General features: G+C 48.1%; 1 protein-coding gene across 1 annotated transcript; it reads right to left on the bottom strand.

Annotated features, from left to right (window-relative positions):
• Nucleotides 1-2,371: 2,371 nt before the first annotated feature.
• On the bottom strand, nucleotides 2,372-22,060 carry IRS4 (insulin receptor substrate 4). The gene is made up of 2 exons (XM_065729624.1): nucleotides 18,398-22,060; nucleotides 2,372-3,407 (listed from the first exon to the last, which is right to left on the bottom strand). Exons 1-2 carry the CDS (start codon nucleotides 21,888-21,890, stop codon nucleotides 3,403-3,405), a joined length of 3,498 nt encoding a protein of 1,165 aa, XP_065585696.1. The 5' UTR covers nucleotides 21,891-22,060; the 3' UTR covers nucleotides 2,372-3,402.
• Nucleotides 22,061-22,895: the final 835 nt, after the last annotated feature.

Here is a 22,895-nt window from a genome sequence, read left to right as displayed (position 1 = left end):
AGAGGTTTGAAAAAAAAACAGCATAAAACTGCCTCCCCCCAAAGAAGAAGCCCACCCTCAAGCACATAGCTCATTTCAGGTCCAGGGAGACTTCCACTCAGAGGTCTCTTCGAGCAGTTATTGTGAGGCTGTTGCAACAGTCCTGACACATTTGGATGGTTTTCACTGTTCACTGCTGGTAGAGCTGTTTTTTGTTTTCCTTCCCAATAGAAGCTACAAGCTATAAAATGAGGCCCTAAGAAAGGGGCCTCATTTAGTTGGAGAAAGATGTGTTCTTAAAGCAAACTTGACTTCCACTAAGTTGTCACAGTGCAGTATTCTGAATAACAGAGTAAGAATTAAATGAGGTGTTTTTAAAGAAAGAAAAGAAAGACATTTCAAAGTAACCACCCACATCTGTGGAGAGCGTGTGCTCACGTCTATGGATGTAAGCTCTCCTATGCAGCATTAAGATACCATTCACATCAGTAAGAACGTGAAAAGGTGCTACAATTTGTTGGTATTTCCTGCTTAAGCTCAGTTGTTTCTACAGGTGTATGCATTACCTGAAAATTGAGACATCCATGTAGGCTTTGCTTTTACATACTGGGACCTAAACATCTCAAACCACAGCATTACTAGGAAGCCTAACGCAGCAGAACTGTACAGGGCCCTTCACCCTAAGCTCTGAGCCACCTATCTGATACTCTGCAGAGTTCCTCCACAAGGACTGCGCGCTGCTATGGGAACTCCCATGCACAGTCTTAAAAGTTCTAAACACTGCCATTACCCCTCAGCATTTAAAGCTGTCACACACCACCTCCCCCCCACACACCCCATTCAGAAGCTCCGTTGTTTACCAGCACTACACCTCTGTGACACGGAAAGCTCCTCAGTGCAAAAGGTATCACACAGCACAACACTTAAGTGGCAGAGAAATGGGAAAGGCTGAGAACCACTGCCCTGAAGTACACTACACGAGCTCCTTCAGATCTTCAGCCAGGAGTGACAAAGCGCTCCGTGAGGAAAGCAGCAGCAGGAGGTGCATCTCTGACAGAAGAAAACAAAAGTTTGTTTGAAAATAAAACCCAGACACGGAGCTACATGAACACGTATTTACTGCAAGTAGCTCTATGGAAAGCCAAGTCAGATAAATATAAACACTATACAGAGCTTCAAGCCAGTCTCCCAGAACCGCAGATGCGATGTGTTTTACAGAGAAAACAACATAACAATATTTACAATGGAAGACAAAGCCGGATCAATCAGCTCAACTTTAAAACAGATCTGTGAAGCAGAAATAGCAAATATAATGAACAATTTCAACCATATATGTTTTAGTTTGTACAGACGATAACTGTCCAGTATCAAATTAAATTTACAGGACAAACATTGTTCCATCATTGGTATTTTGTACTATACAGCAGCATAAACGGGTAGCTGGAAGGTAGTATATATAGTGATATGTTTTACATATTCTGAAAGTGTTCTTCCAGCACAATACTGAATAAATTAGTTGCTGTAAACTAAGAGATTCAAAAAGATTGCATATTTATTATGCCGTACCTGTTAGTATTTGTACCACTCTAGTTGAGGTTACCCATTCAATTATTTATTCAGCATTTATCAAATCAGTGCTGTATATTGTACAGTGGCAGCCTCAGGGATCTAATATGAAATAGGCATGTACGTTTTTCTTCAAAACAACCTTTTCCTTTCGCGTTAAAGGTTCAGAACCATCTCCATCCAAATTACGGTTTCTTAGAAAAGATGTCAAGCTTTATAAAAAGCCACCTGCATATTGCAGTATTCATTATGAGACCAAACAAAAGCGATATGGCAACAGTATCATGGTCTAGAAAAGTGGTCATATTTCTCATTAGTGTATGTTTAGCAGCAACAAGTATCCGTACCAACTGAAACTTCTCTCCCAGAACCACCGTCAGCTCTGTGCTTTTAGACCCCGTGCAACAGTCCTTCCCATCACCGGACGCTGCGTCAGCTGACGGGTACCACGTGCCCCAAAAAGTCACCACCGACACTTGGCGTGTACAGTTTGATCCTTCACAAAAATAGACCTGGGTACGCAGCACCGAGCAAATGCAATGGAGTCTGATTGGTTCTCCAAACTGTACTGGTACTGTGAAGGCTGTGTATGTGAGAGCGAGGCAGCCCGGCCGCTCGGCTGTACAATATACCATGTAGAGGAGTACAGCATGAGGATTTATGTACCACTTCTAAACCCTTTTCCAATCGTCAGTGCCTTTCATTATACACGGCGTGTACCAACAACTAGTGTCATGCTCTTTATGTTCATAGCAGTGTTAAAAGCCTAAACTCATTTCAACCAAAAAAAAATAAATATCAGTACAAGAGCGAAGCACTTAAGCCCTGATTTTTCTGCAATTTATTAAAAAAAAAAGTCAAATAATCACTGCTAGCACTTCTTTAACTGGGATAAGGACAACTGATGAGCCAATATTTTTACTTCTTCCCATTATGCCACGAAGAAAGAACAAAAACAGTCCCAAATTCGAGACGGGACTTTGGCTGAAAGTAAGATCAGTTGGGGTGGTTTCTCTTCAAGAAGCTACAGCCAACAGATGGAACGCAGAGGTCACAAACGCTGGGCACCACCTGGGCTCCACCACTCCAACGCATGAACAAAACCTCATTTTACACAATTCATGTTTATAAGCAAGTATCGTGAGGGTAAGAACAAAAATCCTACAAGACAACCAGCCCCATTAATCCTACTTTGTACATACCAAAATGCTGAGCAAAAAAAGGCAGCTGAAGCCGTGACAGACATTTGATTTGAAGTACTCTAGCCTATGATCAAGAAGTCTCTCTCGTACCATGAATGCAAAACAAAACAAAAGGCAGAAGAGGTTTCTCCTTTCCAGACCAGTTCAGCCCCGCAGGTTCTCTCCTCAACCTCTCCCTCCCTCCTTCTGCCCACCCGAAGAAAGCTCCATCGGCCCCAGTGCCACTAACAGCATGTTTGAAGCTAATCACTTGTTAACGTACCAGAGAAGCAAAACCCACGGTAAGCAGACATCAGAAACCAGCTTTGACATCTCAGAACATAAATAAAAGCAAACGGATGGGAGAGGTGGGAGGAAGGGAGGGGCACGGGGGGGGCTCCCGTTCGCACTCGTGCTGCCTCCCACATAGACATGACAGGAAAGACCCAATTCCATCACCAAAGCACAGCTATGAAAAATCTCAATTCAAATGAATTCAACTGCAGAGAGCTGATGTCTGTGACAAAATTAATCGGAAGGATGTGTCCATGTCCGTGCTGGTGGGAATGAAAGTAGCCGGCTGGAGCTGAGCTTGGCTTCCAAAAGCACCACACAGTTTCTGGAGTTTCCAGCAGAAAAGTCTTCTCTTCCAACAATGGTTTCCATGGCAATGCAGTCAGTCTGTTAAGAAAGAAAAAAAATTAGTGACATTTCAAATGCGAGTTACGTGGGAAACAAGGGTTTGCAAGTGAGGGGAATGCGTGGAGCTCATCCACGGCAGAAGGGACAGTGCTGCACGCAGGCAGCTCCCCAGCAGGGCTGTGCTCCCCAGGTGTAACTGCAACTGTGGCAAATGCTCCCATGCACAACAGGTAGAGAACTGCAGTGTGAACACTCACTGCAGCTCCAGCTCCCAACAGCGAGTAGCAAGTCACAACAACTGCATGCCCTGGCCTCAACTCTTCAGGAAGAAGCATATTTAGTTATAACAACACCTCAGAGTGTAGTTCTCCTTCCCACTGAAAGGCAACCCACCATACAGCTGCAGCACCAAACCTACAGAACCATCTTTACTGCTGCCAGCTAAAAGCAGTGGCTTCAAAGCAACTGGAAAAGGCAAAATACAAAGTGCTCAGTGAAATGAGAGGGGAAATCCCTCAAGTAGAGCAGGAAGGCACCTCTGGGTGATGGCAGAGATGGGACGGGGGGAGGATGGCCCTACAGCACAGTGCCAGCTCTGCAATTACACACACGTGTGCCAAGGTGACAGTGACTCCATAGGCTCCTGGGATGGGAACGCCCGAAGGAGGGAGGGAGGCAAGCACCTGATGTGAGAGCACAACTCAAACACAGAGAGCCACGTCTCAGCTCACAGCAAACCATCCCCACTCCTAGCACAGCGGTATGAGCACTCATTTTGACTCAGGAGTGGCACTGTCAGCCAACCCACAGCATTGCAGTCCTGACAGATTGTCTCCTTCCATCACTTCTGTTATTTTTACCCTTTGATTACCTAAGCACAGCACTTCCCTGGACTGTACATCCTTCTGGACCACATACAGCTCCAGCACTGCCTTCCCCATTGTGCACGTATTCTCACAAAGCACGTGGGCTGCTGCTACTGACAACTGCCTCCACTCTTCCAGTGTCTGTGCCCGCACCAGTCCTGCTCTGGCACATGCAGAGATAGCATCTGCGGGTGTCTGTCCTTCCCCTGTTGAGCACGGCCCTCTGCCAGTCAGGGCACTGGGTGACTCTTCCCCTGCACTGCCCACCTGCAGGACCAGCCCCTGCCATCACACAGGGAAGGAAGAAGCAGCAGGTTTGCTTCCAGAGCGCTAATGGCAGCTAGGGTAAAGGTAAAAGTCTTCTGGAAACATCAAACACAGGAGCAGTCTCACTTCTAGCAGTCCTACAGAGGGTATCCCGGCCTGCAGGAACAGAGGGGCCCTGGCCCCAGCGTGGGCTGTGCTTTCTGTGGGGCCACAAGGACAGCAGTCAGGGCTCAGCGTTTTGCTAGAGAAAGTTCAGTACTGAATTACCTCTGCCCCAGGAATATGCTGAAGAAATTGTGACGGCTAGAGCGCAAGCAAATGTTATGTATAATAATGCAAACCTGTAGGTTGACTTACATATCCCATCACATGAAGTACACACATGTTAATCACACTGACTCCACCCTAAGCTACAGCAGCTCGGATTTCACAGCGAAGAGCACCACCTCTTCAAAAGAGAGCAGCCAGCAGCACGGGGGGCTGCCCCAGGCACTACCTCTGCCAGCACAGCACTGAGGAGCTGTGCTGCTGGGTCCTCCAAAGACACAGCAACTGGTTTGATGTCATTCGAGGAAAACAGCCAGAAAAAATACACCCTCAAAAGCCTCCATTCCTATTATCTCACAGACGTCCTAAGATCACTACACAAGGCCACTCCTCATCACACACAAGGCACAATGCGTTAGCAGTGGCTTTGTTTTCACAAAGGCCAAGTGAAGCTGCTATTTCGGAAATGCTTTTCCCCTTCAGAGAAATATTTTGCTGCAGGACCAAAGGACAAACACACGAAGCCAATCACACCTCAGCAACGCACACCAGCGAGCCACCAGAACAGCCTCAGCTTCTGCATTAAACCTGCACTCAGGACAAATTAACATCTACCGACACCCCCCACCCTGCCTGCTCCGCATCTGTGAGCTTACATGAAAGGAACTTCAAAAACCATCTCTGCTTTTGTCAGTGCATTTTCCTCCACGCCTAATGTGCACCTGGAAGCTGCCCGACGAGTTGTGCTGATCCCTGCCAGCACAGCCCCAGTGCTGGGAGCAGCGGGCCGGGCTGTCTGAGCACGATAATCCCACGTGGCAGAACTCGGTATTTATAAATACCTCCGAGTTTGTAGCAGCTTTTATAAACTCGTGCCAAATCACATTTAAGACGCTTGGAGGGGGAAGAAGGAAAAGCCTACGAGCAAGAGAACCTGCTGCACTCGTAACTGAGGTTCTTCGAGCAAACTGGGCACAACTCAGGAGCAGCAAAACTCATGCTCGCTAAGAGGGAGCAAATCACAGCCCCAGCTGACACACATCAGTTTGTAGGGAAACAGAACAGCCCTCAGCTGAGCTCTGCCACAGCTCCGAGTGCTCCCACAGGGCCTCAGCTCTACACCAGGCAGTACACGAGGTCTTCTTCACCCTCTCCCATGATTATAAACAAGTTTTCACGTTTCCCCTTTGTTTTTAAGCTAAAACAAAGTTGAGGGAACTGTAAACAAACAGAAGGAAGCCCCAGGTGACATCACCTACAGCTGGCAGCAGCCTCACAATGCCCTGCGTGCCTCGGACCGGAGCTGCTGGCTGTTAGCACTGCTCTGAGCTCCTCACCACTGGAGATGAGCACTGCAGCTGGAGCAGCACAGCTGGATGCTGCTCATCGCCTCTTTTCTGGCGAGACAAAAGCCTCAGCATTTATTTATGGCTATAAATACAGCTGTACTGGAAGGGCCCCGCTCACCCACACCCCCTCAGGACACTGAAGCAACTCTGCACTCCTCCCACAGCACCAAGCCCAGGAGCAGAGGGCTCCCCACAGCACCAGGGCTGCCCCCTCAGCCACAGCCCAGGCAGCTGCTTCTGAGCTGGGGAACTGCACCACAGCCAACAGCAGCGGCTCCCCATGGCACCCCCAGGACACCCCGCAGCTCTCGGGACTACAGCTGCTACCAGCAGGAGCCCAGCTGCCCACAGGACCCCACGTGTGGCTCTGTGTGCCGGCACCTCCAGCTGTGCATGCACAGCAGCAGCGATCACTCAGAGCTTCTATACAGGCTCAGTGCTGAGGAGAAAAGGCTGGTGTCTGTCGTGCTGATACCCGGAGCAGGGCTGTGGATTTCCACCTCTGTGATTCCTCATAAGAAGGTCCTTAGGAAAAGGGGTGGTTTCTGCCCCCGGGCTATTTATAGTAGTGCTCAGGTGCTGAAACTCACAGGGATTCACCCACCTCTGTGGTACCAGTGCAGGACAAGGGGTGCTGGGAGAAAGCAGCACAGCTCCTTGAAGGCAGATCTTACCTCAGCCTCCACAGTGAGATCCATCAGTTTTCTACGTTCATAGCACGCATTTGAGACTTGCTGATAACAGTATGAAACAGATTATTAGCGTTTCGTTGCTGGTACCACATGAACGTATTTGACTCAACACTGATGGGACTGCAAAGGGAGCTGTGAGATAAACAACACACGTCTTCAAGAGGAAAGCAGCCATGGGGTGCGGGCTGCCCAGGAAGGGGGAACTATGCCTGCAGAGCAGCTCCGGTCCCAAAACAGATGGCACTGACTGAAACACGCGGGCCAGCTCTGAAGATGACTTGTGCTTTCAGAGCTGGTGTAAGCACATCCCTGAAGTAGTTTTCATAGCAGGACTCACGCAGGGCTCTCCTGTTTATTCCAACTTCTTCTCTATTATTAAATTCAGCTTCCTATGAGCATTCAGTATGGAAAATGAGTGCAGAAAGCATCCAGAAAACTTTCACAGATCACCTCTCAAAACACATAAGCAGAGCTGGGGAAATGAAACCAGCGTTCTCCACAGTACACAAGTCGACTTAAACTCACCCATTTGAGATGGGATCTGATTATGAAACTACACAGGGCTGTCATCTTGCCAAGGAATAAGCAATCAGAAGAAAAGGATTGAGAAGACAGAAGAGAAACTACGAGGGCAAATATCTGAACTGGGATGGCAGCAAGCCACTGCCCAGAAAAACATTTTGTTTAAAATTAATGTACCAAGAAAGAGCTCTGTGTGTTTTCTATGAACAAGAAATCCATCAAAATTAGGGGCAGAGGATTAGATCAGTCTTAATTATTTAGACTGAACACCCTGTGTATTCTCTTTGGAAGTGTATCAGATGAGAATATATCCAATACACACTTCATTTCCTGCACCTGAATTACTAAGGTCACACAAGTCAGACCACTTTAATACATGCTGTGATGTTTTAGGAGCAGACATCTCCTGCTTCCCTCCAAGAAATCCACCCTAAATAGTATGTTTTTACAGGAAGGGCTTTTACTGACATAATCCTACAACTGATTCCTAAAAGGATAAAAGCTTTGCTTACAGAAGATATTAATTTAAGATAATTAAATGATTAAAATCTCCACATCAAAGACTAAGGCAATTTAAAGCCTTCTGAAGAACACCATTTCCTGAACCTCAGGTTAGGGGATGGCAGTGCTCAGCAGAAGGCCGAGAACAGCCACACACCTCCCCGTGCACGGGGCAGAGTCCCTGCTGAGCAGCACAGCTCCAGGCCCAGCTGCACCTCAGGGCACAACGTGCACGTCCAGAAGCACTGTGCTCACACCATGGGATGCTGCAGCCCCGTGATGGGACACACAGCATTGCACAGCCCGGCAGGGGAAACGGATTTGCTGCAATGCATTCTTCACAAATCCGTGAGAATTCTGTTCCCCCGGACCTTAGTTAACCACAGATAACTGTCCTGAGCCATTTCTCATTTCTTCAGGTTTTAATTTAAGGCATAACTCCGGACCTTGCAAGAGGCAAGTGGTGCAATCTGTGAAAAGGATTTCTTCTCAAGTCACACACACAGATGTCAACTCCACAGATACGTTTCAGAAATGAACACGTTGACTGGAGCACTGCGCACGCAGTGGCTGTACCTGGGTAACCCAATCCAGGCCCTGACACACAGAAACATCCTTATTTGGGTGTACGCTCACTATACGTGTACCATTAAGCACATATTTCACATACTTTCACCATTCAGCAACAAAGCAATAAAGTTTGAATTAAGCTAATGGGTGCATTTTGTGCCCGCAATCTGACTGACCTTTCCATGAGAAAAAAAGTGCATGACTTTTTTTTTTTTAAAAAGCAAACGACTGTTACATGATCTATTTTTCACTGTATAAACCATTTAAACGAAGTGATTGGTAACAGCATATCCCAGTGAATTAGGTTACTCTTCCTCTTCAAGATGTCACTTTGTCTTCTAAACCCCAGAAGTGAATACTCTTTATCTACAACTCAAAACACGGTTCTGGTACTCAGTGCTCAGCAACTTCACGAGCTAAAAAAACCTCTCCCATGCTTTGTGATCATTTTATTTACTTCACAGAAGTGCCTTATCTCCCGCAGCAGCAGCTTCTGCTGCAGCTTCAGTGCACAGTACTGCAGTTTCTAGGAAGGCATTATGCACACTCCCTGGTTTCCCCTCCTTCACCAACGCTATTCCTAGAATTGGGAAGCTCACGTGCTGTCCTGGCAGGGCTGGAGCACTAAGTCCAACTGAACCAGTCACGTTGATAAGCTGTTTTTTCCTTATTTTGAAAACTAAACATCTGTCCACATAACAGCACACAGAAGCTCAACATGTCAGATGTCCACGTTGTAGAGGAAAGAAAAAAGTTCTGCTTTTGAAAAAAAAAAAGCAAAAAGCAAATAGCTGTAGCAGCACGCTCTGGCTGACCTCCCAGCTGGCAGAAAGCAGCTACGTTTTAGCCAAACAGACCTTGTTTGTGTGCCTTATGGCAGTACGACCCGCTGCAGTTCGCTCTGCTCTCGTCACAAAGGTTGAGAGCCTGTAAACATCAACAGCGAGGAACGTTTCCACCTGTGCTCTTCCTGCAAGGCAGACGCCGAGAACTGCGGGGAAACAACGGGGAAAAGACCACAGCCACGTGGAATGCGGGTACAGAGCAGCACAGGTCTGATTCTTCTTCAGAAAGGACCCGGAATAACTGGAAGGGTCAGAGCCGTGCAGGACAGCTCCCGAGGTGCGAGGCAGCCTCCCTGCGGGCACAGCCACGGAGCAGCCTGCGTGGGGAGGCAGCAGGAACTTGAACAACACAGACACAGCACAGGGAGCTGCCGAACTGCACAGGATAAGTGCATGGCAGAGGAGGATGCAGCATCTACAAAATCCTGAGTGGCACGGAGGGGAAAGATAGACCTCACGTCCTCCAACACACAATGATGGGGCTGCCAAAAGAAGTGAGGTCCAAAACAGAAGCAAAGAGGTCTGTGAGCAGCAGGCACTGGGTGACCAGAGGCTGCTGCGGATACATGGCATTACACAGCATCAGGGAGACTGGAGAGGTACTCAGAGGAAAGATCCATACCAGGTCATGAAACAGGTGCACAGCATCAGGAAATCCCCCAAGCTGAAAAAGCATCAGAAGCTGTGAGCACACCTGTGCAGAGGAGCTCTATCAGCTTGCCTGCTCTGCCTCAGCAGGCGATGTCTGCTCGCAGGTCTGCTTTGAGCAAACACAGCCATTCCCACCAGCACTGCCGAGAGACAAAGGACGCTGTCATTCATGACTAATGGCACGGCTCCCCACCTTTCAAGTCTCTTTTCACAATATTTCCTTTCTATAAGGAAGTCTCACATCTTCTAATTCATCCTTTGCTCTTCCCAGCCCCTTTAGTCATTGACACTTGAAAGCATTCAGCGCTTTTCTTCTTTCACCCTCGTTGCCATAAATGATTGTCAAAGGCAGAAACTTGCTGCACGGCCACATACCAGGCAGCCACCCGCCCTCAGCCCTGCCTGCAGCCCACGTGTGCCTGCACGGAGCGCTCCGCATCCGCACGGCCTGCTGCCACGCCAAGCACAGGCATGCATTGATTTTTTCCATTTTCTAATTATCATGTCATTGAGTCTGCAGGAGAATACCCACAGACCTGGTTTGTGCAGAGGGGGAGGAAGAGGCAAAGCTCTCCTAATCCCAGCACGCAGCAGCCACGGGAGGGCCTTCAGCTCCCAGAGGCAGCTCTGGAGCTCACAGAGGTTAGTTACACTATCCGTATACGCAGACAAATTTTAATCAAGCGTGCACTCAGACCTCCTTAAGTTGGACTCCCAATGCACTGGCACCAGTTATAGATCTGAAGGTGAATGCACACCCAGGCCCCTAACATTAGAAGACTGCCTGAATCCTGGAGACGCTGCCTAAAAATCTGCTGCAACAAAGACAAAGAGGAAACAGTAATGCCAGAGCAGCTACATCACCCAATCTGCTTTAGGATCTAAGTCTCAGGAAGATTAGGTACACACGACATTAACTGAATGAACACTGTATGAACTGCACAGTGACCCCACTCAGGGTGATCCTGTGCTCCATCACACATTCCCGCTGCACCAAATCCATCAGTCACGTGGCTGCAGGAAACCTAACTTACAAAAACAAAACAACAACAAAAACATCATATTCCACATCTAAGAGGGAAAAGTAAACCCTGGGACATGATCCTGACTCAGAGATACATGTTGGCCTGCATTCCTCTCACCAAAATTCATAACCTGGCCCACGTTCTGACATTTACCTCATCTTCTTCAAGTCATTTAAACCATCACAACCACCGTATTTATAGCTCCACCTCCCATCGCTGCCTGCCTTGTGCGTGCCCTTCCAAGTGCCTCCATCAGCTTCCTCTCTCACAACCCTTCTCAGACATGGAGGCACTTAACTTCACTACCAGTGGCAGCCACCTTGATCATTATCTTGCTCTCCACCCCAGCAAATTAAGTTTAATCCATCTCTTCAGTTCCATCTTCTGAATGGTGGGCTCTTCAAGATGGGGCCTGCCACGCTCACCCTGGTGGCACTGGATACAGGATCTCACTCCTGCCCACCTGCTCAGCTTCTGCAACTGTGTAAGTAGGGAGCAACAGATTCACTGACACAGTATTGTCTGAATGACCCCCAAATCAAGCCTGTTCAGTTTTTAAACTCATTCCTAACTACTACCCTGTTCACCACAATCTGCAACTTAAAAACACATTTCTAAAAGCAAACAACACAAAACAGCACCACCACCCAAAAAGCCACCACAGAGTTAAATATAGATGGCAAATACCTCCAAACATCTCTCACACAAAAGCAAATATTCCAGAAGTCTGAACTCAACAGTGAAAGCTATTATTGAAAACCCGAGCAGCTTGCAATTATCTCTAATGGACAAAATTAGAACACACGATATTCCTTAAGCTATTTTTTGCTTCTTTTTGACCCCTCATATTGTTTTAGACATCTATTTACAAACAAGCTGGAGAAGAGCTGGAGCACTTACGAGTTAGTGCCCCTCAGCTCACTCACTCCAGTAGGCTCCAGCTATTTATACCAGGAAAACAAAGGTGCCTGGACCCGAGGAGGTGTCTTCCTGCAGTGTTTAATGGTTTGTCAAGGCCACATTAATTCAGTTGGCAATAAGCTGCCATAAAAACTGTAATATTTGTCAACACCTTAAATGACAGTTCAACACAAATGAGTTATCACATGGGTCATATCAGTAGCTTTTCCTGATCTTGTATACAAAGCATCACTCGCATTAAGAACTCTGCAAACTGCAGGTGTCCTGAGATATCCATGTGAAAAGAAACATCAGTTCCCAAAAACATTTCAGGTTCCAGTTACCTACTGTCAAAAAGTCCTACTGCAAATTCAGCTGTTGAGTAGGAGCTGTGAACAGTAAAGCAAGCTAGTCTGGCATGAGTGTGGAACAGAATCACACCATCTCCTGCAAAATGAAGATATTTTTCATTAAGGCCCCTTTTGGTATTTTGCACTCCTTTTGGTATTATTTCCCATGACTGTCAGGAATAGAAAACCAACTTGTTGATATCCTGTCATTCTGCAAAATCCCATTCTCTTAAAAGTGAAACCTTTCTCCAATTGATTAGCACATTTATGAGCCCTTCATGTCCTAGCAAGAAAGGAAATACTTCTTATATACTTATAAATAATTCAATTTGATCTTTGTAAGTTCACAATACACACTTGCATACTATGCAGTAAAAACAAGCGCCACTCACCTTTCAGTATTAATTAAAAATACGTTAATTTCCTTCACTCACAATTAGATTGTATCATCACCTTGGAATTACATCTAAATCTTAACCATATTAATTTCAGTATAAACCATCTCTTTCAAAAGCCCTTTCTTCCCAGAAGATTAAGGAAGATTAGCACTCACACTTAACTCACAAATCACTGGCACGTAGCACACACCTATACACATACACACAAGCGATTTGGACTGTTAGCATCCAACTATATAGCAAAATTAACAGAAAAACAGGGTTTTGAATTAATCACCCTTTGTCTCAAGATATAGTTCAGAAGGGCAGAAGACCTAACACTCTATTACACTGCTGCTCTGGGGTAGTGCCCCACCCAGAGAAAAACTCCAGAAATCCAAACACTTAGATGTTCAAGATCTTTTAGATAAGATATTCTTGTGATGTCGAGCAACACCTTTGAGATGCCTTTGATGAGTCAGGCTCATTTACTTTTGTCTTCCCCCTGCCCTCGAGAATGTCACACATCCCAAGTGATGAAGGTTCCCAGCTAACCTGTAACCGCCTCCGAGCACAGTGACCTTTAAGAGGTGCAGGGCTTGATTAAAACTAGAACATACTTTTTCCTTTTCCCCTCTCAATAGCTTTAAACTGTAAGGTTCTGCTTTAACAAGTAAGACAACAGCACAACTTAATCACTGGATTGTTGTCAATGTGCCAAAGCTGAATGTTCAAGACAGCCAAACAGAGACTTGCAGGGTGGGCCACGGAGCTCTTCTCCAGCGGGGTCCTCACAGACACTGACAGATAAGTCATACAAGTGATACATTTTTAGGATAAAACAGCAATAATGAACACTCCCAGAAAACAGAAGGCTTTCCTCTCTCACCTGCTTTTCAGCTTTATCATTCCACTTTCCCTTGGACTGAAGAATGGCACATTTGATCACAACAGCAGTTAAGCTCTGCAGTGATTTTGTTTGTTTCCTGCTTTGGATCAGACAAAACCCAACCCTGTTACTGCAGTCAGCACACTGGGCACTATTCAGCATGTGCTGGGAGCACCACAGACCCACCAACAGAGCACACAGACACACACCAATCACAACACAGCATTACAACCTCTTCTTGTACCATCCAAAACCTCAAGGCATAAACCCTCCCTTCCCAGACATCTATACGAAGACTTGTTAAAGAACCTTTCATAAAGAAGGGCACACACAGAGCCAGCACAGCCCCCAGCTAACATGCCACCAGCCCCCACGGCCAGCCCCAGGGACTGCCACCCCACCTGCCCGCTCCTGGCAGCACGGGAGGGCAGGGCTGGGGCAACAATGCAGTTAACATTTCACCAAAAAACTGAAGAAGATAAAAAAAAAAAAAAACAGTTTGCACCAGTATCAGATTCCTCACAGAACTGCTGTGTCCCGTAGCAGTGCTTTAACCCAGGGGACAACCACAGTCAGACTTCCAAAGGACACACGAGCAGTGTGCTCAGCCTGCAAAGCCAGGAGTGCTGCAACACTCACTGCGCGCGTTCGCTCCCAGCAGCGGGGGGACCTTCTCGTCAGAGATTTTCTCACCAAGCACAAGTAAAACCCAGCTGATTCCTGGTCAAATATGTCACAATTAACTCACTCCCACACTGCAAGGCAAAAATCTGTTCAGCCTTCAGTAGCTTGTGTCCCGCTTGAAAAAGTTACCCTGTATTTTTACAGTTAGTCACTCAAGACAAAGTAGCATCTCTTACAGCAAGACTTCAAGTTTTGTTTTTTCCTTCAGAGAATTATTATCCCCACACTGCTTGCAGGACTTGGGCTGCATGGCAGCGTTCAGATGCATTTCAGTTGGGTTCTTCAAGTTATTTTTAAGCAGTCCCCTGCCCCAAGTGTTCTGCTGATACAAACGAGCCTCAGTTTGAAGCAAACTTCTACAAACCACGGCCCCGAAACCCGAAGGGGCAGTTATTTGTCTGGTATCCTGCAAACTGTAATTTACTATATTTGCAATAGCTAAAGCTTCCAGCTTCTGAACTTCTCAAAGTGCACATTGTTCATCACATTCAAGACTGTGTTTGAAACAAACAAGTACCATATAGGATCTGGACAATTTAGAATCAAGGTTCTCCTTTACAGCTGCAGCTGTTTTCCCTCCTCCCAGCTCCCAGAGCATACACAGCCACCTCACACAGGAGGAGATTAAAAAGGTGAGGAACATTTAAATTATAATCCTGCACTTAAGAGAACTTCTGAAATAATGCCTTAATGCACCATTAGGATATCAGGTAGAGGTAAGATTAAAGAGTAGGTGTAGAATAGGTGGGTTGGTATTAAACAGAGCGCTGCATTTGCTCCAAACAGTCTGTTTTGTTTCTTGGAGCCCAGGGTATCCGTGTAGGTTTAGTATTTCTAATTATGTCTGAAGAAACTTTTATTATACGTGACCCATTATGCAGTTTATTACCACCCCATTCTCATTATCATCCCCAGTTTCTACAAGGTCCAACAACAAGGTATACATTAGCTAAGCCCTGTTTGAAGTAGCTTTTGTGTTCTGTACTCCTAGCACAAAATTTCATGACTCAGATTCATGTAATCAAAACTGCAAACCGCTTGCTTCGGTATTGTGTAACAATCTCATGATGAAACTGTTTTGCTAATGACCTCCTTAAACTTCAAGCACTCAGAATCAGAACCTTATTTTCTTTTTATTGTCGTTTTCAACATAAAGCTGACCTCAATTTTACCTAAATCCAAAAATCAAACTTCAATTGCGAGCCAGCTCTGTTTATCAGATCAAATTAGTGCCCTCCCCTCCTCCATCCATTTCATGAATGGGGAAGGGGAAAAAAAAAAAAAAGTTTGATTCATATCAGTGAACCTGAACCAGAAGTAGTTTGGGAGTCACAATGAGGGGGCAATGATGCATTGGAAATCTCTCTCTCCATTTCACTCTCAGCAGTTCGGAGAACACAGTTGAGTCACTGTACACAATATCTCACTTAAGCAAACAAAAAAAGCAAACAGAAGTCGGGAAGTGTTTTCCTTCCAGCACAACTGCAGTTGAGAGAGATTAAAGATCTCTACACGACAGAATTTAATAAATCCAGGGAGCTCCTTCCTAGGAAGTAAAGGGTAAACGCACCTCGTAAATATTTTCCTTAAGAATGTATTTCTTTAACCCCAGAACATTTTTCAGGCAGACTGGAAAAGTTGACTGGATGTACAAATGAAGAGAACACTCACTTCTGCTAGAAGTCTCCAAAAGTATTAAAACTATCAATTACACACAGGTACACTGCACCTCTTCAGGATATAAGAGGTTTAAGAATGGAGATATATTTTCACTATTCAAAATGAAATTTGATTTTTTTTTTTCCGGATTAGACATTCTTTTTAAATACTGAAATAAAAGCTTCATCAAATCAAACTGGTGAAGGAACACAGGCCTGTAAGATCAGGCTTGCTATAGCTCCAATGCATGATTTAATATGTGAAAAACAATATCCTTAAAATCAATAATTTTAAGGCATTTCAAAGAAACAGACACACAGATTTGTGACTCCGTGTTTGAGCCCGGACTGCTCTGCAATGTGCTCCATGTGCCACCTGGAAGCAAACGTGCCCACACCCCACCCTCCTCCTGCACACCGTAAATATTTCATGTTCCCTTTGTGGAAAACTCTTAGGCCTTGTTTTAAAGCAGTTTTAGGAAATTTGTCTTTCTTTTTAGGTCTAGAGGGAAAACACCAACCTAAGCAATTACTATTCTCACACTTAATTTCCTGCCAGCATCCATGTGGTTGTTTTGTTTTTTACACACAGCTTCTTTCACTTCATTTTAATGCATGTTTCATTTCCAGCAAGCAGACTGGCAGCAAAACACACCAGCAGCGAGGCTCCTGCCCCTGCAACTTGTAACAGACAAGGAAAAAACCCAAGCACAGGCCTGAGGATATTATGCTGCAGTAAACAAAACATTTAACATAAGTACAATTTCTAACCAAACTCTTGTTCTTCAATGTACTATTTACAGCCCAGACAAAATGAAATCACCTTTGTTGTTGTTTTCTTCCTCCCCACTCTTAAGAAACTATACAAGTTTTAGTTACGTGAGAGAAATAAGACAAGCAGGATTTCTGCTGTCTTTGGGGTGCTTCTAAAAAAACAAACATGCCACAGCAGTGAGTTTCTCTTTGACTTAGCAGAAAAATCTTTGAAGTGCTGAAAGCCTAACTTTGGAAGAAAGCACTTCTCAGACTGGCAACTTTCAACATCTTCTAAATTTGATTCCAACCAACAAAACAAAGCAGGGAAAAAAAACCACTGAGGCAAACCACACATTTCTGAGCAGCCCCAAGCACTGCTGCCAGACTGTGAATGGCATGCTAGCTGAGTCAGGCTTACACCTTCCCCTATTAAAGGCTACACAGTTTTAAGCTGCTACAATACATTCTGTCTTCAGACAGTTTTAAAGTGAAACTGGGGGGAAAAAAAGTATCATTTGTTTAAGACTGTAAGGAGAAAAACAAAAAGCAGAAGCAGCCTGCTCTTTTACTGCTGTCTCTATTGACAGAGAAGTAGACAAATATCAATGTCCAACAGAGATTAAATATTTCCTCTTAGCAGTCATCAATTATTGACTACACACACATTTGCAAAGAGAAGAAAACAACGCTTACAACACACAGTTTTCTGCCTGGGTACGGGTATTACTGTAAGGAGTTGTTTGGGCCATTAATATCAAAAGAGAGATTATGCTTCCAAAAACAATGTTACACTACTGTTTGGCCAGGAGAGATGCATAGTAACACCAGCAGCTAGTTATTTGCTCCCAGCACCACAGCAAAGAGATGATGGTTTCAATAGGAGCCCCTCTCCACTTGCCCATATCCTCCCTCCCCATCGCCAGCACCCTAAATTTCAACTTGCACCTCAAAGTGCTTCACCTTAATTTCAGTAAGACTTTGCTGACTGCTTGAGAGCCATCAGGCTGCTTTCCAAAGCTTCAGACCTAGAGTTCACCCCCTCAGAGGCAGTTCTGCCTCCACCACGGGTGCCCCTCGCTGCCTTCTAACAGGCAGATATCTCTGCACAGCAGAGGCCCTCAAGCACTGCTCAGTTGGCACTGAGTGCAAGGGAGCCCCTCACCACCCGCTCAGCCACCAGGAATGGCTGCTGCAGAGAACACAGGGATACTCAGGAGAGCAGAGCTCAAAAGCAGCACACCAAACCTTCAAGGGAAAAAGAGAAGTGAGCTTGTTTACCTAAGATTCAAATAAATACACGCAGGCAGATTTGCACACACAAAGCCCTGAAATATGCATTTCACCCACACTTACTGCAATAAACAGATCCAAGCCCCGCCTTTGGATTTCTAAACCCAACTTAGCAGTTCTCAGCTCTCCCTATCTATGACACAAAATACTTAATTTCAATCTCAAAACAACAGTTGGAAGAGTCACTTAGGTATAAGAAGGGAAGAAGAGGAAAACTGGAGAAAAGAGGAGCTATCATAACTTCAGGACAAGAATTCACAATACAGAATGATAGATGTTTATACTAACAAAATTATTTTACAAAAAAAATCCGAGCAGATGGCAGCCTGGTAACACTTCTAATTGCCTGGGAGAGTTACATAAACCTACACCTTGTCGGCCAAGGACCACGTCCTCTGGTGTGTTTGTTCAACGGTTAGGTGACTGTGCTACTACAGGACAAGCTGTTCTGGAAGACAGGTTATATAGCAACATTTACCCCATTCTAAAGACCACATTTTAGTATTAGGTTACAATTTAATTCCTCTAGTTAGGCATGCATGAAAGGAAAGTGCTTGTAAAGTTACAAACCTTTTCGTGCAGCGCTACACTTCAGACCGTCGGACCTGGTGAAGTCTATGCTTACGTACGCCCCACTGTCCAAACTCGAAGTACCATTTTGGAGATGGCAAGTTGACGTTGCAGTACTTGCCTCACAGCTTATTGGATCATCGCATAAATTCAGAGCTATGTAGTTTAAGCCATTCTGAAATCCAGTTGAGGTATCCCTGGACATTTTGCTTTCCTGACCATCGGAAATGCTTTCATCTGGTTTTAACCAAACATTATCAAATGAGGCAGAGCTGTGTCTTTTGCTACTATCAGTAAAGAAAGAGGAGGATGTGGTCACAGTCCCAGCAGAAGAGAAGGTTTCAGAACTGTGTCTCCTCCTGCCTTGAGGATCAGCTCGGATAACTTTCGGTCCCATTGGAGGCTCAGCGCTAGGAACAGAAAAGCTACTGCTACCAGCATATCGATCAACAATGCACAGTCTGTTAACTATGGAAGAAGGACTATCCATCTTTACACCATCAGTAGATTCGGCAGCGAAGGGTCGAGGTGGTGTTGCTGCCATGTTGAATGTCATCTCTGTGTAATCATCAGTCCTGTTACTCGCAGCGCTCACACATGCAGTACCAAAGGAGAGCCTAGCATAATCAGGATTTTGTTGGTTTCTAGGAATACTGGAACTTGCATAAATTGAAATATCAGTTAAAGAGTTAGAAAGTTCTTTTGCTGCTTTTGGTGACTGTACATCCAAGTCAACACTCATATAATCCGAGAGCGGGGACTGTCTGTGGTCGCTACTCGAGCCCAGAGACGACGGCGATCCTTCCGCAGATAAGGAATACGGTGTATGACTTGCCTTTTCATTGAAGTCGATATTGATGTATTCACCAGGACTCGCTGGCTCAGGTGGGACTGTGCGATCATACATCCTTGGGATAGTATTACTCCCTCTTGTACCGAGGGGGAGTCTCGTTGGCCGCGTAGCCCTGTTCTGCACCAGTCCTTCATCTGAACCTTTTGCCACTGGTGACTTAGAGATGCCGTTAGACAGAACTTCGTTGTTGGTGCTTTTTACGTTTTCCGGTCCACCATACAGGAGTTTTCCAGGTGAAGACATTGGAACATATTCACTGTGGTCACCATTTTGTCCTGACAATGCCTTAAAGCTTCGGGGCAAAGAAAAATACGAACTGAAACCTTTGGAAACAGAACTAGCATGTATATAATTTGAATCACCGGCATGCTTCGGAGCAGAACTACCAGGTGACATATCCATGTATTCATTGTTTACAATCTTCTCGTTACTACCTTTAGCAATAAACCCAGTCAAAGGGCTCCGTACAGGTGAAGAGCTTGCCTTTGGGAACATCATCATATATCCTCTGGAGTCAACCTGAGATGGTGACCAAGAATTGTTGATCTGTTTTGGAACAGACATACTTTTAGGAGTCATTGGCAAATAATCGCTGTTACTTGACAGAGAGGACGCAACGCCTGGCATCATTGGCATGTATCCATCATCCCTGGCTTTACTCCTGCTTTGGTTGCATATAGAATCGAGATTACTGTCACTGTACTCCAATTCGTGGTTACCTTTCAATTTTGGTGTTTCAGAGTAAAGCAATCGTCCATGATTTCCTAGAGAATCTTCATCTAACAAAGCTGTAGTTTGTGTCATTTTCTGCTGCACCGCTACAGAAGTTGGTTTAGTTAGAGAGTAAGTTCTTTTTCTGAAACACTTTTCAGCCTCCATATAATCATCTCTTGAGCTATCGTCTGCTTGCTGCTTACTCATGGACATGTACTCACTCAGACAGTTCTCCTCTCTGATAGGAGGTGTGTTTCCCAGGGAATCCGGCGTATTACTCCGGACCCTAAAGTACCTGAAATCTCCAGGGCTGGAGCCATACTCATCAGAAGAGATAAATCCCCCATCGCTTGGGGAGCCACAAACAGAGGAGCTAGAAGGTCTGGTCAACATGTCCGAAGCAGAGCCATGGCCACTGCTGGAAGAAACACTGATGGGACTTGTAGTAGAGGGAAAATGAGACACAGGCAGCGAAGCAGACCTAGTGTGGTATGATGAGCTGAACGCAGCTCTAACGTACCTTCCACTCCCTTCTTGCCGGCCCAAATTCATCCTTGCAGTGTTGAGGTGGATCAGGCTCCCTGTCACTGACCTAAAAGGTCTAGTCATGGTTCCTTCTCCTTCACTGGATGTCCTGAAGCGGTAGGAGTTGTTGCTCTTAGTAGTAGGAGGCGTCCCTCCAACAACACTCTCGGTTCTCGATCTTCTCTGCAAGCCCGTTTGGCTGGGGGGCAGGTTGCCCAGGTGCCTCCTAGTGGTGATGAAGGAGATGGGATTGGTACCACCACCGCCACCAGAAGACTGGCTTTTGCTTCGGGGCCTAAACTCTGCAAAGGCTTTGAGCGCTTTCATGGTGTCCAAAAAAGTCTCGTGCATATTCTGGGCCACCACCGAATCATCCACTTGCATCCAGAGCTCTCCAGGTCCAATGGATGCTGACCTGCCCACTTCAATGAAGAAGAAGTTCTCCGAGTGCCCACAGCGGCGAATATTCATCAGCTGTAGGTGGACAGAGGGCACCTCCGAGTTGAGCTTAACAAGGTGGATGGCCTTGCTGGAGAGGCACAGCCGATACACTCCAGTGAGGTTTTTCGTCTGGCCCAGCCCTTTGGGCTTCACATTAACCTGCCACACCTCCTTGAAGACGGTGCCAGGCCTCAGGGAAGCCCCGTAGTGCTCATCGTCCTCGTCCACCTGCTGCTCCGCCTGGTCCTCCTGTTCCAGGCAGCCCCTCTTGCTCTGGCTCATCAGCTCGCTGATGGCTTGGTACCAGGCCTCCTGCTCGGCCTCGTTCTCCGCCAGCATAGCGAAGTACTCATCCTTGGTGTACAAGGCGATGATGTGCTTGTGCTTGGCATCGGCACGCCGGCTGACGGTGAAGCACTGGTAGAGCGGGATGACCCTCTTGGGCGGCGGGCAGCAGAGAGGGGCCGTCCCGCCGCCCCCCGCCCGCAGGCTGCTCTTGAACTTCTTCTCGCTGTCATAGTACTCCAGCCGGGCGGGTGCCAGCGGGCTCTCGGCCCGCAGCACGAAGTACCGCTTGTGCCCGTGCTTCTGCTTCCTCAGGTAGCCGCACTTCCTCACGTCGTCGCCGCCGGAGGACGAGGTCGGGGGCGCGGCGCGGCCCGCAGGGGGGGGCTGCCCGGTGCGGCCCAGGGCGGCGCGGCCCGCGGGGCCCTCCGCGGGCGGGCAGAGCGAAGCGCTAGGGGAGCGCCGCAGCAGCAGCAGCAGGTGGTGGGGCTGCGGGGACGGGCAGCGCCCGCCGTCCCCCGCCGCCAGTTCCCCCTCGCCCGCCGCGCCGGGTTCCCGCTGCTGGGGCACGGCTCCGCCTCCCGCGTGCCGGGCACCCGGCTCCTCCTCACCGCCCCTGGTCGCCGTGCCGCTGCCGCCGCCGCCGCCGCCCGGGCCGTTCATGCCGCTCGCCATCTTAGGGGCCAGGCAGGGTCCGGAGAAGGGGGGAAACGGGGCGGGCCGCGGGAACCCGCCCTCACCGGGGAAGCGCCCGCCGCGGGCCGCGCATGAGGAACCGGGCAGCGCGGAGGAGCCCGGCACCGCCTGCCTGCGTACCCGCCGACCCGCGCCCTCCCGCCGGCGCCCGGCTACTCGCACTCACACGGGCGGCCTCGGCGGCACCACGGCAAAAACATCACGTGACCGCGGAGGGCGGGGGCGCGCGCCGGGAGAGAAGGAGGAGGAGCCCCGGCCGGCGGAGGGCGGAGCTCCCGAGCGAGGAGCCGGCTGCGCCGCGCGGCGGAGCGGCGGAGAGACGGCCAATAGGGAGCCGCGGCTGTCGGCGGAACGGCCCAATCACAGGAGGGCCGGGGGCGGACTTCATCGCGTTCTATCCGGGGGAGGCGGGACTTCGGCGGAGCGACAGCACCGATGACCAATGGTGAGCGGCGGTGGCTTCAGGCCGGCAGCGGCGTGGCGGGGCGTTTCCTGCGCTGGGGGACGGGTACGTGGGGACGGAGGCGGGGCCGGCACCTCGCGCGCACGGCTGCGGGAGGCGGGGGTGGGCGCTGCGGGTACGCGGCGGCGCGAGTCCAACGGAAGGCGGGGGTTGGGGAGACGGGCGGAGCCCTCGCCCAACGAGCGGCGGCGTCCTCGGGCCGAGGGGAGGGGGCGGCGGCGCCGCCTTCCCCCGGCTCCCGCTTGAAAAGCGCCCGCCCCCCGCGCGGCCGGCGGCGGCTCCGATTGGTTGGCGGAGCACGTCGGGCGCGCGCGGTGGGGGTGGTGGAGCGTGGGGGTGGTGGAGCGTGGGGGTGGTGGAGCGTGGGGGTGGTGGAGCGTGGGGGTGGTGGAGCGTGGGGGTGGTGGAGCGTGGGGGTGGTGGAGCGTGGGGGTGGTGGAGCGTGGGGGTGGTGGAGCGTGGGGGTGGTGGAGCGTGGGGGTGGTGGAGCGTGGGGGTGCGCGTGCGCGCGCCGCGGAGGA

This window comes from Cyrtonyx montezumae, unplaced genomic scaffold (assembly GCF_038088225.1).
Source record: "Cyrtonyx montezumae isolate F1298 unplaced genomic scaffold, pur_monq_1.0 scaffold_11, whole genome shotgun sequence".
In the NCBI taxonomy this organism is placed as follows: Eukaryota; Metazoa; Chordata; class Aves; order Galliformes; family Odontophoridae; genus Cyrtonyx; species Cyrtonyx montezumae.
This window is presented reverse-complemented; position numbering and strand designations above follow the sequence as displayed.

What these genes read in the sequence shown, in the direction of transcription:
- IRS4 (XM_065729624.1), bottom strand. Translation starts at nt 21,890, where the DNA reads ATGGCGAGCGGCATGAACGGCCCGGGCGGCGGCGGCGGCGGCAGCGGC.